This window comes from Sminthopsis crassicaudata, chromosome 5 (genome assembly GCF_048593235.1).
Source record: "Sminthopsis crassicaudata isolate SCR6 chromosome 5, ASM4859323v1, whole genome shotgun sequence".
In the NCBI taxonomy this organism is placed as follows: domain Eukaryota; kingdom Metazoa; phylum Chordata; class Mammalia; order Dasyuromorphia; family Dasyuridae; genus Sminthopsis; species Sminthopsis crassicaudata.
This window is the reverse complement of record NC_133621.1, coordinates 81,959,572-81,978,640: the sequence shown is the minus strand read 5'-3', so window position 1 is coordinate 81,978,640 and position 19,069 is coordinate 81,959,572. Positions and strand designations below refer to the sequence as shown.

At 33.9% G+C, this 19,069-nt stretch overlaps 1 protein-coding gene across 6 annotated transcripts in view; it reads right to left on the bottom strand.

Annotated features, from left to right (window-relative positions):
• Positions 1–19,069, bottom strand: part of PTPRN2 (protein tyrosine phosphatase receptor type N2) — a 1,470,018-nt gene that overhangs the window by 804,287 nt on the left and 646,662 nt on the right. For all 6 annotated transcript variants that reach the window (XM_074267305.1, XM_074267309.1, XM_074267307.1 and 3 more), the window contains 3 exons: positions 17,325–17,576; positions 15,504–15,544; positions 13,428–13,813 (listed from right to left, as the gene is read on the bottom strand). In XM_074267305.1, the coding sequence (XP_074123406.1) occupies positions 13,428–13,813; positions 15,504–15,544; positions 17,325–17,576 (679 nt within the window). The remainder of the gene's footprint in view (positions 1–13,427; positions 13,814–15,503; positions 15,545–17,324; positions 17,577–19,069) is intronic.

Below are 19,069 nucleotides of genomic sequence, written 5' to 3'. Positions count from 1 at the left end.
ACTTTTATTCTCCGAAAATGCTTTCACATTATGGTCCCCATGAGGTACAAGAGTACATATCATTGTCATCATTTTTCAGATGAGAATATCATATGGAAGCCCAGATTTTGCCAAGGTCATTCAGTAAGTTAGTGTTCAAGGCAAGAAAAGGACCTGGGTCTCCTACATAAGTTTGCTTTCTATTATAGAACATTGCCTTCCAAGAAAGGACATTTTTCTAGTCTTTTACTTATGGTAAAGGTTATTAAATTTTATAATGGATAAGTAAGGCAGGTTCTGCAATCTTCTTCCCTAGAGGACTTTAAAAATAGAATAGATTCTCATCTATCCAGATACCTTAAATGCGATTTTGCCTGGAGTTAGAAGAATGGACAGTAAGATTTTTTGAAGTCCCTTTTAATTCCAATTGCTTAAGTGATAAATACGAGGAATATGCCTAAAATCTTATGGTAACATTTCTTTAAATTATGTATTCTAATTAAATTCTCATAAAATATGATGCTGTCAAAGATGACGATAGTAACATTTTTAAGGCTAGTCATGCACTAAATAAATAAATGATAATTAGGAAGGTAAATGTATGATTTGCAAATTAACTGATTGACTTTTCTGAGGTGAGAGAAAACTTAGTTGACATGAAGTAAAAGGAGGAAAGGAATTTATAATTAATTTTCTAAGTGCAGAACAGTAGAAGGTATCTGTGGATAGGGGTAGATCCAGAGAAAAACTATGAAACGTATAAAATTTGTTTTTGCATCTTCCTGTTAAGTATATACTTATCTTTCCTCCAGAGATATGCTAGAGCAAACTCTAACAATAGGTTCTTAAAGAACCTATTCTTAAATTTTCAATGTAAACAGTTATATCATAGAAACCAGTAACTGCTATAAATAAGGTTTGATTGATTAATTGATTTTTTTAATTTTCTAGACATTAATAAAGTGTTAATAATGCAGATTAAACTAAAATGATGCATATATTTTCTTTCATCCCCTGGAGAATCAGTTGTTTAAACATTTGTCAATATATCCCTGTACTGGGCTACAAACATTGCTTAAGTTCCTCAGATTTAAGGAATGGAATCAACACTAGAATGGGGGGCAGCTAGGTGGTGCAATGGATAGAGCACCAGCCCTGAATTCAGGAGGACCCTAGTTCAAATCTGGTCTCAGACACTTAACACTTCCTGGCTGTGTGACCCTGGGCAAGTCACTTAACCCTAGCCTCAAGGAAAAACAAAAACAAAAACAAACAAACAACAACAAAAAAAAAACACACTAAAATGGAAGCCTAGTGATTCTGAAATATGAAATACTCTCCTAAAATAAATACTTTGCAGATGAACAATAATCAGGATTCAGGAATAAACTGGTCAAAAATTACCAGCGTAATTTCATTTAAGAAATATATAAAGAGAGGATTAACTGGAAAAGTGGGCAGATCAGACATGCATCAGGATTGAGCAACAACAAATAAACAGCTTTGATACTATGCTGCTGCACTAATTATGTTCTGATATGGGAAAGAAGGTTTCCAGAGATTGGGTTGATTCTTCAGAAGGATTCACTGATCTAAGGAAAAATTAAGACTGTGAAGATATTACTTATTCAATAGTTCATTTTACTTATGCATGTAACTGGCCTATCTGAGGGTGACTCAGTTCCCTTCAACATAACTCATCTTGCTCATCTTGTATAACATTAGAAGGATAAGAGTTCCTTTGGATAGAGCCAAGATGGTGGAGTAAAGTCAGGAAGATGCTTGAGCTCTCCTATTTTCCCTCAAAAAACCACATGAAAACAAGCTGCTGAACAGAATCTGATGGAATGAAACCATTTTGCAGTTCAAGACAGACTGAAAAAAATAAAGCACAAGAAAGGTCAATCTCACTGAGGTGAAAAGAGTGTTCAGGTGAGATAGACTGGAAAAGTCAGTGAGAGAGTCTTAATTACAGTAAAGCAGCAACTAAGATCGTCAGTCTTGGTTCAGTAGAGGGACAAATCAGTGGAGCCCCAGTATCAGTTGAGAAGGCAAACTCTGGGAAACCAGGCTGTTTCTTGAAAAGTATTGCCAAGTTACCCTCTATAAACATGAGACCCTTGTGCTCAAAACCAAGACTTAGAGGTACACATGAAGCTTGGGACAATGCCACCTTTACCTCAGAAGCAGAGCTTCATCTTAAAAGTAAAAAAAAAAAAAAAAAAGAGGAAATAAATACCAAAAGAAAAGGAAAGAAAGCTGTCTATAGAAAGCTACTATGTTGACTAGGCAGACTAAAACACAAATTCAGATAAGGACAGAACCATAAAAAGGTAAGCAGGGGGAAATATATATATATATATATATATATATATATATATATTTTATAATATTATCCCTTGTATTCATTTTTCCAAATTATCCCCCCCTCCCTCTATTCCCTCCCCCCGATGACAGGCAATCCCATACATTTTACATGTGTTACAATATAGTTTAGATACAATACATGTGTGTGAATATAATTTTCTTGTTGCACAATAAACATTAGAATCCGAAGGTACATGCAACCTGGCAGACAGATATTAGTGCTAACAATTTTCATTCCCCTCCCAGTGTTTCTTCTCTGGGTGTAGCTACCTCTGTCCATCATTGATCAACTGGAAGTGAGTTGGATCTTCTTTATGTTGAAGATTTCCACTTCCATCAGAATACATCCTCATACAGTATTGTTGTTGAAGTGTATAATGATCTCCTGGTTCTGCTCATTTCACTCAGCATCAGTTGATTTAAGCCTCTCCAATCCTCTCTGTATTCCTCCTGCTGGTCATTTCTTACAGAGCAATAATATTCCATAACCTTCATATACCACAATTTACCCAACCATTCTCCAATTGATGGACATCCATTCATCTTCCAGTTTCTAGCTACAACAAAAAGAGCTGCCACAAACATTTTGGCACATATATGTCTCTTTCCGCTCTTTAGTATTTCTTTGGGATATAAGCCCAGTAGTAGCGCTGCTGGGTCAAAGGGTATGCACAGTTTGATAACTTTTTGGGCATAATTCCAGATTGTTCTCCAGAATGGCTGGATTCTTTCGCAACTCCACCAGCAATGTATCAGTGTCCCAGTTTCCCCACATCCTCTCCAACATTCATCATTATTTGTTCCTGTCATCTTAGCCAATCTGACAGGTGTGTAGTGGTATCTCAGAGTTGTCTTAATTTTCATTTCTCTGATCAGTAGTGATTTGGAACACTCTTTCATGTGAATGGATATAGTTTCAATTTCTTCATCTGAAAATTGTCTGTTCATATCCTTTGACCATTTATCAATTGGAGAATGGTTCGGTTTCTTATAAATTAGGGTCAGTTCTCTATATATTTTGGAAATGAGACCTTTGTCAGAACCTTTGTTTTTAAAAATATTTTCCCAATTTGTTACTTCCCTTCTAATCTTGTTTGCATTAGTATTGTTTATACAGAAACTTTTTAGTTTGATGTAATAAAAATCTTCTATTTTGTGATCAATAATGATCTCTAGTTCTCCTCTGGTCATAAATTCCTTCCTCCTCCACAGGTCTGAGAGGTAGACTATTCTCTGTTCCTCTAATCTATTTATTATCTCATTCTTTATGCCTAAATCCTGGACCCATTTTGATCTTATCTTGGTATATGGTGTTAAGTGTGGATCCATATCTAATTTCTGCCATACTAATTTCCACTTTTCCCAATAGTTTTTTTTTCAAATAATGAATTTTTATTCCTAATGTTGGTATCTTTGGGTTTGTCAAAGATTAGATTGCTATAGATGTACCCTTTTTTGTCCTTTGTATCTAATCTGTTCCACTGATCTACCGGTCTATTTCTTAGCCAATACCAAATGGTTTTGGTGACTGCTGCTATATAATATAGCTTTAGATCAGGTACACTTAGACCACCTTCCTCTGAGTTTTTTTTCATTAGTTCCCTTGCAATTCTCGACCTTTTATTATTCCATATGAATTTTGTTGTTATTTTTTCTAGGTCATTGAAATAGTTTCTTGGGAGTCTGATTGGTATAGCACTAAATAAATAGATTAGTTTGGGGAGTATTGTCATCTTTATTATATTCGCTCGGCCTATCCAAGAGCATTGAATGTCTTTCCAATTATTTAAATCTGATTTTATTTTTGTGGCAAGTGTTTTGTAATTTTTCTCATATAATTCCTGACTTTTCTTTGGTAGATGGATTCCCAAATACTTTATACTCTCAACATTTGTTTGGAATGGAATTTCTCTTTGTATCTCTTGCTGTTGCATTTTGTTAGTGATATATAAAAATGCCGAGGATTTATGTGGATTTATTTTGTATCCTGCCACTTTGCTGAAATTTTGAATTATTTCTAGTAGCTTTTTAGCAGAGTCTTTGGGGTTCTCTAAGTATACCATCATGTCATCTGCAAAAAGTGATAGTTTGATTTCCTCATTTCCTACTCTAATTCCTTGAATCTCTTTCTCGGCTCTTATTGCCGAGGCTAGCGTTTCTAGTACTATATTGAATATTAATGGTGATAGTGGGCAACCTTGTTTCACTCCTGATCTTACTGGGAAAGGTTGCAGTTTATTTCTATTGCATATTATGCTTACTGAAGGTCTTAAATATATGCTCCTGATTATTCTAAGGAATAGTCCATTTATTCCTATACTCTCAAGAGTTTTTAGTAGGAATGGATGTTGGATTTTGTCAAATGCTTTTTCTGCATCTATTGAGATGATCATATGGTTCTTATTAATTTGATTATTAATATGGTCAATTATATTAATAGTTTTCCTAATATTAAACCAGCCCTGCATTCCTGGAATAAATCCTACTTGATCATAGTGTATTATCCTGGAGATGATTTTCTGAAGTCTTTTTGCTAATATCTTATTTAAGATTTTAGCATCAATATTCATTAAGGAGATTGGTCTATAATTTTCTTTCTCAGTTTTCGCTCTACCTGGTTTAGGTATCAGTACCATGTCTGTGTCATAAAAGGAGTTTGGTAGGACTCCTTCATCCTCTATTTTTTCAAATAATTTATATAACATTGGGACTAATTGTTCTTTAAATGTTTGGTAGAATTCACATGTGAATCCATCTGGTCCTGGGGATTTTTTCCTGGGGAGTTGATTAATAGCTTGTTCTATTTCTTTTTCTGAAATGGGACTATTTAAGCAATTTATCTCCTCCTCTGTTAATCTAGGGAGCCTATATTTTTGGAGGAAGTCATCCATTTCACTTAAGTTATCAAATTTATTGGCATAAAGTTGGGCAAAGTAACTCCTTATTATTTCTCTAATTTCCTCTTCATTGGTGGAAAGATCAGGGGGAAATATATTTAAAGGTTAAACTGTTTCTATCCCTAGAGAAGAAAATAATTATCTGTAACTCTTTCAAACTGTATCTGTCACTGGGGCAGACAGAGAGGGAGATCTCATGGACTGAAGGTGTGGTTGTGAATGGTTCCCAACGTGATGACATCAATGAAAAAGACATTAAGGCATGGGAAATGGGTCGGTATTGGAAAAAAGAGGAAAGTGGAGGTATAATTGGACAACTAGTTCACATGGAATGCTGCAAAAGACCTATTATAATCTAGGGAAAGAAGGGAGGGGGATGAACATTGTCTGAAGATTGATTTCATCAATTTTGTCTTTAAGAGGGAATAATTTGGGGGCAGCTAGGTTGCACAGTGGACAGAGCACCAGCCCTGAAGTCAGAAAGACCTAAGTTCAAATCTGATCTCAGACACTTAACATTTCCTAGCTATGAGATCCTGGGCAAGTCATTTAACCCCAATTGCCTCAGAAAAAAAGGGAATAATTTAATCATTCAGTTGGGTAAAAATTTATCTAACCCTACAAAGAAGTAGGAGGAGAAAAAGGAAAAGGGATGGACAGGATAGAAGAGGAAATTAGGAAAACACTAGTGAAAAGGTAAGAGAGGGAAGGGGTAAGGGTTGATAGAAGGTAAAGGAGTGGGTGGGGTTGGTAAAAAAAACATTAAGAAGGACAGGGTAGAAAGAGAACAAAAGTATATACAGGGGAGAAAATAGGATGAGGGAAACACAGAGCTAATAATCATAATTGTTAATGAGATGAATTCTCCCATAAAATGGAAGCAAATAGCAGAGTGGATTAAAAAACAGAATCGTAAAATATGTTGTTTACAAGAAACACATTTGACATAGACACATACAGAGTAAAGATAAAAGAATGAAACAGAATTTATTATGCATCAACTGAAGTAAAAAAAAAAAAACAGAGATAGCAATTCTGATTTCAAATAAAGCAAAGTAAAAATAGATCTTATTAAAAGTGATAAGGGGAGAAAGTACATCTTAATAAAGGGTACCATAAATAATGAACTAGTAAGAATATCAAATGGGTAGAACAGGCAAATTTCTAGAGAATATTTTAAGTCAGGTACAGGAAGAAATAGACAACAAAACTATTCTAGTGGGGGACCTCAACCTTCCCATCTCAGAGTCAAGCAATAAAATAAACAATAAAGAAACTAGAGAGATTAATAAAATCCTAGAAAACCTAGATGTGATAGATCTTTGAAGAAAACTGAATAGGTACAGAAAGGAATATATTTTTTTTTCTCAGTAGTAGTATATGGTACCTTCCCAAAAGACTTTAGGAATTAGAATAGGCAATGATAAAATAAAACTATCACTCTTTGCAGGTAATATGATTATATACTTAGAGAATCCTAGAAAATCATCCAAAACTCCACTGGAAACAATTCACAGCTTTAGCAGAGTTGCAGGATATAAAATAAACCCACATAAATCATCAGCCTTTCTATATATTACTGACAAAGCCCATCAGCAAGAGATGGAGAAATTTCATTTAAAATTACTGTAGACAAAATAAAAAGCTTGGGAGTCTATCTGCCAAGACAAATGCAAGAACAATATGAACATAATGACAAAACAAATTTGTAGACAAAATAAAATATTTGGGTTTCTATCTACAAAGACCAACCCAAGAAACTATATGAATATAATTGCAAATACTTCTCACACAAATAAAGTCAGATTTAAACAACTGGAAAAATATCAATTACTCATGGGTAATCTGAGCTAATATAAGTAGATTACAAGTAGAATTGGTCTACTTGTTCAGTGCCATACCAATCAAACTGCCAAAATTATTTTATAAAGCTAGAAAAAATAACAAAATTCATCTGGCAGAACAAAAGGTCAAGAATATCAAGAGAATTAATGAAAAAAATACAAAGGATGTGGCTTAGCAGTATCAAACCTAAAACTATATTATAAAGCAACAGTTATCAAAACCATTTTGTACTGGCTAAGAAATGAGTACTGGCTCAATAGTATTGATAAGATACACACCACACAATAATCAAGGCTATAGTAATTTAGTATTTGGTAAACCCCCAAACTTCAGTTTCTGGAATAAGAACTCAGTATTTAACAAAAATTGTTGGAAAAACTGGAAAATAATATGTCAGAAACTCAGCATAAATGTACTTCTCATACCCCGTGGCAAAAAGAAGTCAAAATTGGTAAATTATTTGAGTATAAAGATGATATCATAAACAAATTAGGAAAGCAAGGAATAATTTACCTATCAGATCTTTAGAGAAGGGAGGAATTCATGACCAAAGAAGAACTAGAGAACATTATGAAGGCATTATGGATGACTTTTATGACATTAAATTTAAAAGATTTTGAATAACAGAGCCAACAGAAACAAGATTAAAAGAGAAGTACAAAGTTGGGGAAGAAATCATTACAGTTAATGTTTCTGATAAAGATCTCATTTCTAAGATATATAAAAAATTGTGTCACATTTATAAAAATTCATTTCCAAATTCATAAATGGTCAAAAGATATGAACAGACAATTTTCAGATGACAAAATTAAAACTATTTATAGTTATGTGAAAAAAATTCTTCAAATCACTATTGCTTAGAGAAATGCAAATTGAAACAATTGAGGTACCACCTTACACCTCTGAGACTGGCTAAGATGACTGGAAAAGATAATGATAAATGTTGGAAGGGATGTGGGAAAACTGGGACACTAATTAATTCATTGTTGGTGGTGAAATGATCCAACCATTCTGGAGAGCAATCTGGAACTATGTCCAAAGGGCTACAAACTGCATACCCTTTGACTCAGCAATGTCATTACTGGGTCTGTATCCCAGGGAAATCACCAAAGAGGGAAAAGTGTCCACATGTGCAAAAAGGTTTGTAGCAGCTTTTTTTGAGATAGCAAAGAATTGGAAGAAGAGTGGATGGCATTCAATTGGGGAAAGGCTGAACAAGTTATAGTATATGAAGGAATTGGAATATTATTATTCTTTTAAAAATGATGAACAATCTGATTATAGAAAAGCTTGGAAATATTTATATGAATTGATATTGCGTAAGACAAGCAGAACCAGAAATATATTGTACACAATAACAGCAAGGATGAATGATGATCAACTATGAAAGGCTTGGTTCTTCTCAATGGTTCAGTAATTCAAAGCAGTCCCAATAGATTTTGGACAGAAAATGTCACCTGCATCCAGCAAAAAAGAGCTAAGTAGACTGAATGTAAATCAAAACATGCTATGTTCAATTTATCCGCAAGATAATGCACTATGACCAAATGGGATTTATGCCCACTTTTTTCTGTTTTTGTATCTCTCCCATGGCTTTTCCTTTTTGCTCTGATTATTTTCTCCTAATGTGATTCATAAAGCAGTGTATATTAAAAATAAATAAAAATCACTACAATAAAAAGGATAGATCTTGTAATTTTAAAAATAATTTTATTACAGTAATTTATTTTTCCAAATACATGCATAGATAATTTTCAACATTGAGCTTTGCAAAATCTTGTGTTCCAAATTAAGAAACTTTTAAGTAATGAGCTTAATCTTTTAATTGATATGAATCAATTATTATTATCAATTATAATCAATATTCATGTGTACTAATAACTAGTATAGTTAACAAATATTTACATAGCACTTAAAGGTTTGCAAAGCAAACATTACAAACATTATCTCATTTAGTCCTCACAATAACCCTGGGATGTAGGTGACATTATTCCTATTTTACAAATGAGGAAATCGAGAGAGCTTTAAGTGATTTGCCCAGGGTTTTACAATTAGTAAGTGGCTGAGGGCAATGTCAGGTCTTCTAGATTCCAAGTCCAGTGCTCTATTTCAGCTTTAGCATAAGTAACTTGTCCAAGGTGGCACAGTTTTATCCATGCATCTTTCCTTTCTGCCTTTTTCCATCCATCCCTACATCTGAATGAATTACTAAGTATCTATTATGTTCAGAATTAGTGATGGAAAATCTAGATGGTCACTATGGTCACAAAATAAGTACTAACACTAAGGCCTAAATTTCCTGCTTCCAGGTCCAGTTGTCTTTCTACCATATTACATAACTTCCTTTCCAGCACCAAGTTCCACAAGCCTATATGTGGAGTGTTATAGTCCTGCCCTAAATCTTTGGAAAATTTATTGAATCCGAGTAAGAGCTGGTTTCTTTTCTACTGAGAAGAAAGCAGGCCTTTGTTTATTTTATTCTAGGCTTCAAAACACATTTCTACCCTGTGATCTCTTCGTCTCATCCTAAGATTAAATGGGTAAAGCATAAGTTAATAAAATATTCTTTCTTGGAGTATAAAGCCTATTCCTTACTCTGTCTTAACTAAGCCTTTCAGTTCATAAAGAAGATAAAAGTGAAAATGACAAATCATTGAAGCAAATAGGAAGCCATTAAGTCATATCCTATCATATTAGAAACTGTAAAAGTCAGTATGATGCCCTGGCAAAAATTAGACATTTTTCTGTCAACCAAATTTTAATGGAAAAAATACAGAACATGCCAGTGACCAAATCACAGTCCACTCTAAAGTCCAGTCTGGATCTGATGTTCTTAATTTTTTTATGTGTCATAGATTCCTTTGCGAGGCTGGTAAAAACTATGATTCCTTTAAAAATGTTTTTTTAAATTTATAATCAAAGGAAATGTTAGTGAAAACAAAGATACAATTTATTTTCACATCTGTTTTGCCCCTGAAATCAATATTTTTATCACAGGCTTAGAATCTCTTTCTTAGAGATTCTGGTTGGCATCATCAAATATGCAAATATGTAAAATGTAGATAATAGCAGTACCTATCTGCTGGGATTATTGTGAGAATTAAATGAGATGATAAATGTAAAGCCTTTAGCACAGTGCTTGGCGCATAGTGAGTGTTAAGCAAATGTTAGATAATATTATTGCTACTGTTATTATTACATTAAATAATTATGATCCTAATTATTTTTTTTCTTTTTAAAGTACAAGATTATCTTTCACTCATAGAGACATTTTCTAATTACTTCTATCCACAACCCTCTTCTCCCCTAAATTATTAAAGCATTCCATTATTTGGTCCACATAGTTGTAAAGTGAGTTCCTAGATTTCTCTCCAACTGAAAATTTAAATTTATTTACTACTGAGTTAATAAAGGCAACGATCTGTAGGTACCAGTGATGGAAAAACATCAGCTGTAATACCATCCGTTGTAAAAGAAAGAAACACTATAGAAGTAAACCTTACATTCTTTTCACAGTGAATTCAGCAAACAAATGAAAAGGCAAAGGAGAAACAAACAAAAGGAAGCCAATATAATCTAAATGATGGCTTTCTGCCTCTAAATGATATTTTAAATATTAAATATCCAGGTCTAAAGACCTTTTCCTCTGTGGGAATATGCTAAAAATCCTCACTAATAACAGCTTCATTTTCTACTGGAAAGTCACCAGCAGCCAACAGGAAAAGGTCCATTTTGACATCCATCTCTCCATCAGGAAGTGCTGAGGCAGCACCTGAGAGGCTTTCCTAGACAATTGCCTACACTGAAACTGTCATTTCACTAGTGAGATTAGCCCTGATGTGTAGTATGGATTGGTATGGATTGCCTTGCTCTAAGCTTCAGAAAGGTCAGTAGACAAACAGCAGGAGTCATCTATTGTTCTCCCTTTTGACAAGTCAGCTGCCATTTTGACAAGTCTTTAAAACTATCAGAAATCTGTTTCTTTTAGAATTACATGGAGATGTTCATCTCTACTTTGAGCCACAATTAAAACTCAGCATCTCAGCAATAAAGCCTGCAGCTCTAGACATCTCAAGCCACACATGCAAAGCCTGCGCAGACAGAGAGACTCTAATATAGTGAATGAATCACCTCTGACATCTGTCCCATTGACTACAATCTCTCTGGAACCACAGAAAGGTAGAAAGTAACAAGCCTCAAGCCCTGGCATATTAAAACAGGAGGCTTCTTAGCCTAATTGCTACACAAAATAAGCAAATTGACAAAAAGTGTAAAGGGTCATTTTATAGAGGCAAACCTGTTTTCCAAAGGTTTTTCTATATAAAAAGCTTTAGAGTAATATTTAAAATGAATACAGCAATATTCCATACTGATCATCACATCTAATCACAGGAGCATCTATCTCTGCTTTAATAACTCATAACAATCATTAATAGCTTATTAAATATTCACCTGACTTGGTTATTGTCAAATGAAAATAATTGACAAGGTATCTGTATCTCTTCTTACTCATCTCTTCCTCATGGAGCCCCTAGTTTCCTTCAAAAATCAAATTAAGAACTCTCTCTTATAGAAAGCTTTCCCTGACTCTCCCAATAGTACTTGTCATCCAAAAAAATTATTTTTATCCAGTGTCTAACACACTGTCAGGCACATGAAAGATTCTCAATAAATACTTATTGAAATGAATGGAATTAAATTACATGATATTTCTACAATAAAGACCACAAGGACAGAGACAAATGATAAAAAAATGCATATTTTTTTAACAAAGGAGAAGAAATCAAAGCTGTCTTGATGAAAGATCCTGTTGGGTAAAATAAGTCAATGTGTTTTCTTATGTAAGATCTTCTTGACTACTAGAACTTATCCTTAAAACACAATCAATAAAAGCTGTAAATAGTCTTGTATTTCTAGACTATCAGAATTCAAGCAAAAGCTGTCATCTCACCATGTGATCCAAAACCAAACCACAACAAATTTTCTGTTCAATTCTGGTATAGAACCATTTTCTCTACTAATGATATTACTGATGGCTGGGATGCCGCAAGAACTAACACATGCTGGTAGATGCTTGTTGGGAATAATGAGAAAGGCAAAAAAAAAATGTTTGAAATTATTGCCAGAGAGACAAATTTAGGTTTCACGTAAACTTTTTTTCCTCATTGCTCAAAATCATTGAAAAGTCAATGACTTTTGAATTTCTTTTATCTACCCTAATGCCAATATGATGATCAACCTTAACAAAAATGCAGTCTACTTTTTAAAAGAAAAGGGAAAAAATGAATGTCTGAACTACTGAACGTATTTTTTTGCTTTGAAATACTGCTTTGGTTGCTTGGAGGGAAATGGCATATTTTTAAAAATAAAATATAGCATCAAATGTCAGATTCATTAGTGATATAACCTGCAAAAATGGGGTCTACTGCTTCTAACTTGTTGGGTACATGGTGTTTATATTCCTATTCGTGTTACTTTCAGATCAAAATGAGATCGAAGAAAGAACACTTTGTTACTGTGATTCTTTTCTCCCTTGGTGCATGACTCACATCCTGCTATTTGGGATACTTTGATGTCAAATATTTAAAGCTTGTAGTCTTCTAATGGAGGAAAAGAAACTAACATATAGCATAAGTTATTAGAACATCACCTACCAGAACTTTTAGCAAGTTCAGGCAAAAGGAACCCCCAGCCTTGCTCTAAGAGAATAATGAATTCCTCTATTTCCCTTCTACCTGAAACAAACTTTCAGCGACACAAAAGCTTGTGCTGAATTCAGAAACAGAAACTGTATCATCTTGAATATTGACATTGCTACTGCATCAGCTTCAGTCTCTACAGTTGGTTTTATTGTCTTTTATTTTTTTTAACTAAAACACAAACCCATGTGCCTTTCATGGTCCCCCATGCTTGGATCACTCATCCCTCTACTGCTTTTTATAACTCTTAGCTCCCTTCAAGATCAGGATTAATGCCATCCCCTTACACAATGCCTTTCCTGATCCTTATTTTGTATATATTTTCAATTTACTTATTTGTGTACATATTGCTCCCTTCTTAGCTCTGCCTCGCAGAATGTGAATTTTTGATGGGTGGGCACCATTTATTAGTGGATTTTTTTTGTCATTAGCAATTAACATAGTACTTGCCAAGCAATAGATTCTTAATAAATACTTGTTGAATTGAAATCACTTGAGTTTCCTAAAACCTACCCCAAAGATATAGCTCAAATACCTTCACATGACAAAATTTGTCATAGTACATGCTTCCTATATATCATATAAAACATACATATATACACATACGCACATACATAAGTAATTTGGGTTTTCTACTTACTCTTTTTCTGTCATAATGTAACCATATTCTTCCTCATCAGAAGACTTCACTTCTAATTGTAAACCTTCCCCAGGGATTTTGGGAGATCCTTCAGCAAGCCTTTCATCTTGTTTCAGAGTACCCTGCATCCAATCTTGAAACTGAAGGAATTCATTGGCCTCAGGGTCAGCATTTGGTTTCTTCTCTGCTGTCAGTTCTTGGGAATAGGTCTTACTTTTCACATTTTCAAACCCAGCATTCTCCTCTTCAGAGGAAAAGGAAGATTCTGTATCTTCTGATTTTTTGGTCTCTATTTTAAAGGGCTTTTCAGAAGGGAGTCCTTCAGGCAGATATTGAATCTCCTGCTCATTCTCCAGGCTCCCCAGTTGGGTATCCAAAGCTTTTACCTAGTAGAATGAAAGAAAAGCCGACTGTAAAGCAAGTTTCTGAAGAAGAAAGCACTGTGGCCCAGGAAATTCACAATAATATATTTCATTTCAGTGAAAATATAAATAGAAAAGAGAATTAAACTAATAATAATGGGTTAGCATTTTAAAAACGTTTTAAAGTCTACAAAAATTTTTATAAATATTATCATTTTTATCCTCACTATAATGAGTTACAATAAATGTAACCTTTTATCCTCACAATAACCCTGGAAGATATGTTTTATTTTCATCTCCATTTTGAAAATGAGGACACAGAGTCTCCCTTACCATTTTATTCTAGAAAATAAAGAGAACATAAGGAGAAATACAAAAATCCATTGCAAGGATATGCATAGCCATTTAAATTGATAGATTAATGAACTGCCCATCTTTAACTCCTGCTGTGATAACACTACCACCTGACTAATGCCAGGAGTCAGTATGACATAGTGCTGGATTTGAAGTCAGTTTGCTATGCCACTTGCAGTTTGACTTTGGGCAAATCTCTGAACATCTCTGCATATGAGCTTTGACATCCTAAACTCTAAAGTTCTTTTCAGTTGAGTATACAAACTTAGATCAGTTTCTTCAAAGAAGATTAGAAGACATTGAATTAATAACATGAATGCAAAGAATCATAGAGCTAAAATTAGACATGACTTCAAATGTCATCTAACTCCCAGTTGAGTTAGATTTATATAGATGAGGAAATGAAATCCAGGAAGACCAAGTAATACACAAAGTCATACATACGGTAGTGATTTTGAACTCAGATCTTCTGACTCTAGAACTAGTCCACTTTATATTGGAGCACAAAAGGTTTTAAATGACCTAATAACATACAAGGCTGGCTACCTTTTTGACTCATTTGAAAAAAAGAAGTAATTCAACATATCACCAGTTTTATATTATTTTTACTATGATAACACATTTCCCAAAATATAAGTAAAACTCTGGGATTTGTTTTATAATCATATGTGCTACAACACATTTATTGTACAAAACAAGAGAAAATTACAACAATAATGGAGTCATTTTCAAATTATTTTGAAAATTAAGCAGAATGATCAATCTGATTAAAAAAAAAACACTTATTTAAATTAGGATCCAGGGTGAAGTTAATATATACTATTTAAGGTACTACATTTCATTGATTTAAATGTAAATCAAGAATACAAATATGAGTTTATAATTCATCCAATATGTCTATCACATTTTCTTACTTTTTGTAATATTTTAGTTTATTTAGTATATTCTGTCTCCCTGCAATACTTCCCCAATATAGACAAAACGTTTTCTATTATCTAGCCAAATACAGCAGCTGAAGATTTCTCTAAAGGGAAAAAATGTTGAACTACATTTTTGAGAATATCAAAACCAAAAGAATAAAATAAATTCATTATGTTCTGAATGGACTTCAACTCATACAGCCCTGCACAAATTCCAAAGTCAATATCAGTTCTGTGTAAATAATGCATTTTTTTTTACTGGTCACATGTTTTTAAAATGAATTTCCTCCGTGGTTTTATGAACTGATAACTGCAGCATTAATTTGTTCTGCCGATTTGCTTCTAAGGAGAATTGTTATATCATTTACAGCCATAACCCAGGATTAATAAACCTCCCCATGACATGTAATATTACAATGAAAAAAAGAGAGAGATTTTACCTTCTCATCAACTCCATCATCACTTTCCTGCAATCTGTTACCTGTAAAAGATATGAATAACTTATCAACATTCTCATCATTTTCATATCACTGCAAGATGTCATATCATATTTAAATCAGATAATCATACAGCATATTCCCTTATAGTGCAGATTGGAAATGAACTGTTGTAATTAAAAAGATAAACTAAATCTAGTTGGGATGCAGGAAATGGTGTTTTTATTCATTCAAGTGGGAGAGAAGCTAAGGGATATACATCCACTTCCAGTCATACATCATTGCCCAACTTAGTATCTTAACTCTTCTTACCCAGACCAACAAGAAATACAGAGTGCCTGAGAGTCATTCATATTTATGCAATAATAAAATAAAGCCCTAAACACAAGCATACAGCATTGTTAAATTGACTTTTCAGAATTAAAAGCTTTCAGATGGGCAGCATTAAAGTTACTTGTTGACAGTATTATATGCTTTTTAATAAAAGCATTCTGTATATAATGGAAGTCTAAAATTCTATGCATAATCTTTTTGCTATGAGGATTTGTATAGAGAGGATTGTTTTAATTAATGTTTGTATTAATATCGGGGTAATAAAATAATAAATGATTTTGAGACTGTTACTATTATGGGAAGACTCCAAATTTTTTATTTAAATATAAAAAAAAGCAAATACGTGTTTAATGAATGACAAATAGTGGAAAAAACAGTTCTAGCTCTTCAAGCACAAGAAATAGCTAGGTAGCATGGTGGATGGAATGCATGCCTATGTAGTCAAGAAAATTCATTTTCTTGAGTTCAACTTTAGCCTCAAACAATTACTAACTGCGTGATCCTGGGCAAGTTGCTAAAACCTCAATTTTTGCCTCAATTTTCTCATCTGTAAAATGAGCTGGAGAAATGGTAAACTACTTTAGTATCTTTGTCAAACAACAATAAAATAAAAACACAAATGGGATCATGAAGAGTCAGACATGACTAAAATATGATTGAACAACAACAAATTTCTTCAAGACTTACCATAGGTTATTTGAACATGGGAACATGTCTTATGAGTTCCTTCGTATAACTCTACATTTAGAGTATAGGCATCTAATCAACATTTGTTGATCAATGGAAATTTATGCCATTATACAGCTGGCTTTGCCAATAATGGAAACATTTTCTCTCTGAAGCTAAGCCAGGTTTTGTTCTAGGCAGGAAAATGGACACTCCCTGGACCTTGACCTTTATAGAAAGAAGATGTACAGGTAGAAGAATGGCAGAAAAAGATGCCAATCCTTAATAAATCTAAGCAATGACCAGCTTATCAGGAAGCTCAGTCTGGAAGAAAGAAGGCCAGGAGAATCTCACTTGACCTTCTAACTCAAGTAGAATGCTATTGTCTGGGAATAAGCTTTGGCGACTTCATGGAGCCATAGCATAAGACAAAACTGGAGTAATTCCTTTTTCATTTTATTGCTCCCATAAATGAAAGTATCCACTCTCAGAATCCAAAATACTATTATTTTTTTAAACCTCAAACACTACACAAAGGAATTATACATCCTCAGAGATGGTAATTTGCTTTTCAACATAATTGCTTTGATAGATTTAGCCTGTTCAAAAAGCTTGTAGCGGCAAACTTCAACCAGATAAAAATCATTACCACAAATCCCTTTCTCCCCAATAGAAACCATATCTCAGGTTTCAGATAACCCTGTATCTCTCACTGACACCTTGATACCACCTTGCTCCTGCCCCCTCTAAATAAGTATAGAAAATTTAATTGACTATCCATGGGGTTTTATTTCATAAAGCAATCCAAGAAGCAAGGCCTCTCACCTTGTAAATTATCTTCAACCATCAAATCATCCTGGTAGTCTTTTGATTCTGGACTGTTGATCCCTTTCATTTCTTGTTCCCTTTGTTCTCCTTCAGCCTCAACTCCCAGAATTCCTGGCACCTCTTCCGTATTTGAACTTTGCATGGTCTCTGCAATCATATCAGCCATCTTTGCCAGCTCCAAAGGACTCAGATTATCCACATTCCCCTTTTGCTTCCTGAAGTCCTTCAGAACATTCTGAATTAAGGTTTCTGTATTACCAAAAGAATACAAATAAAATACTTGTTTACATGTTAATAGAAGAGAAAAGGTCCTAGATGTCAAGATGAGGATAAGGAATAGCTGAGAGGAAGGGGATTGCTCATTTTTCAGGATGTAAAGATGGAGGATGAAGAACAAAAATCTACAAATCATGGAGGATTGGACATGGAATTTACTTAAGTTCTTCATTCTAAATCTAACTCTGTTAATTGGCTTGCTCAGGGGACTTTGAGGAAATGATGTCTCTCTCTTAGCTCCTGTTTACTGGGGGGAAAAAAAGGTTTTGTATCTCTGTTATTCCATTTAAAACCTGGTTGACACTGGGAAAAGTTTCTTATCACCTCTAGCCCACTGTTCCTTAACTGTTAAATGAGGGAGTTGTCCTGATTAGGGGGTGCCTCAGTAGTCCCACTGTATTCAGACCAGGCCTCCAGCTATGTTTCACTTCAATGGATTTTTCAGCATGGCAGCTGGCACTCTTATACCTCTACTCTTCTATGCTCTTGCAGTTTAATAATCGGAATAAAAAAAATTCTCATCGCTTCAGGACAGAGTATGTCATTCTATTCCCTTATGATTCCAGTTGCCATTCCTGTAATTTTCCAAAACAAAATGTCCCTCCTTTGACCACCACTTCCCAATAAGTGTGTTATCTTTCTGAATTAAAAAGTAAACTCTTAGAGATCGGAGACTGCTTTTCCTTTACTAATAATTTACCTGATACTTAACAAAGTAGCATTTGACATGTATTTGGATACTTAATATTTTATTTTTCATTCATTGAGATATATTAAATGGCCTCTAACATCCTTCTTTTTTTTCTAAATTTATAACCTCCTGATTATTTGATTCTGTCCTAGTCTTTTTGACATTATTCTTCACCATGTTGAACAGCAATGTTGCTATGTAATATCTATAGAGAATTCAGAAGAACATCATATAATAGTTTCTTCCCTTTTTGACCAGTGGTTGGAGATAAGAGGGGAAAAGTAGCAGTCTGGACGCATGGTTTCATCACTATAAGGAACTCTGAGTGTGCAAATGCTTTCCTTAGATGTAGATAGTCAACTCATCTATAACATAAAATGACATGAAATTGCCTAGAGCACTGACAATTTAAATGGCTTCCCCATTTAAACTCTTAGCCCAGCATGTGTCAGAAGCAAGATATGAACATAGACTTTACTGATTCCAAAACTGCCTTTCTGTGCATTATACCATAATGCCATTCAAAATTTTGATTAATGATTCAGAAAATAAAACTTTTTGGATATTAAAGAAATTTCAATGGTATGATCTGAGACTTGTCTTACTAACATTGGAAGATGACTATTCAGAGAATGACCAATTGTTTCTGCCTTTCATCAAGAAGAGAAAGAAAAGAAAAGGGACTTAAGAAGTAGCATCAGAGATATTGGATAACATAACAATGGGATGGATTAAAAAAGGTAAATAAAATATTTCATAGCATTATAATGAGGTA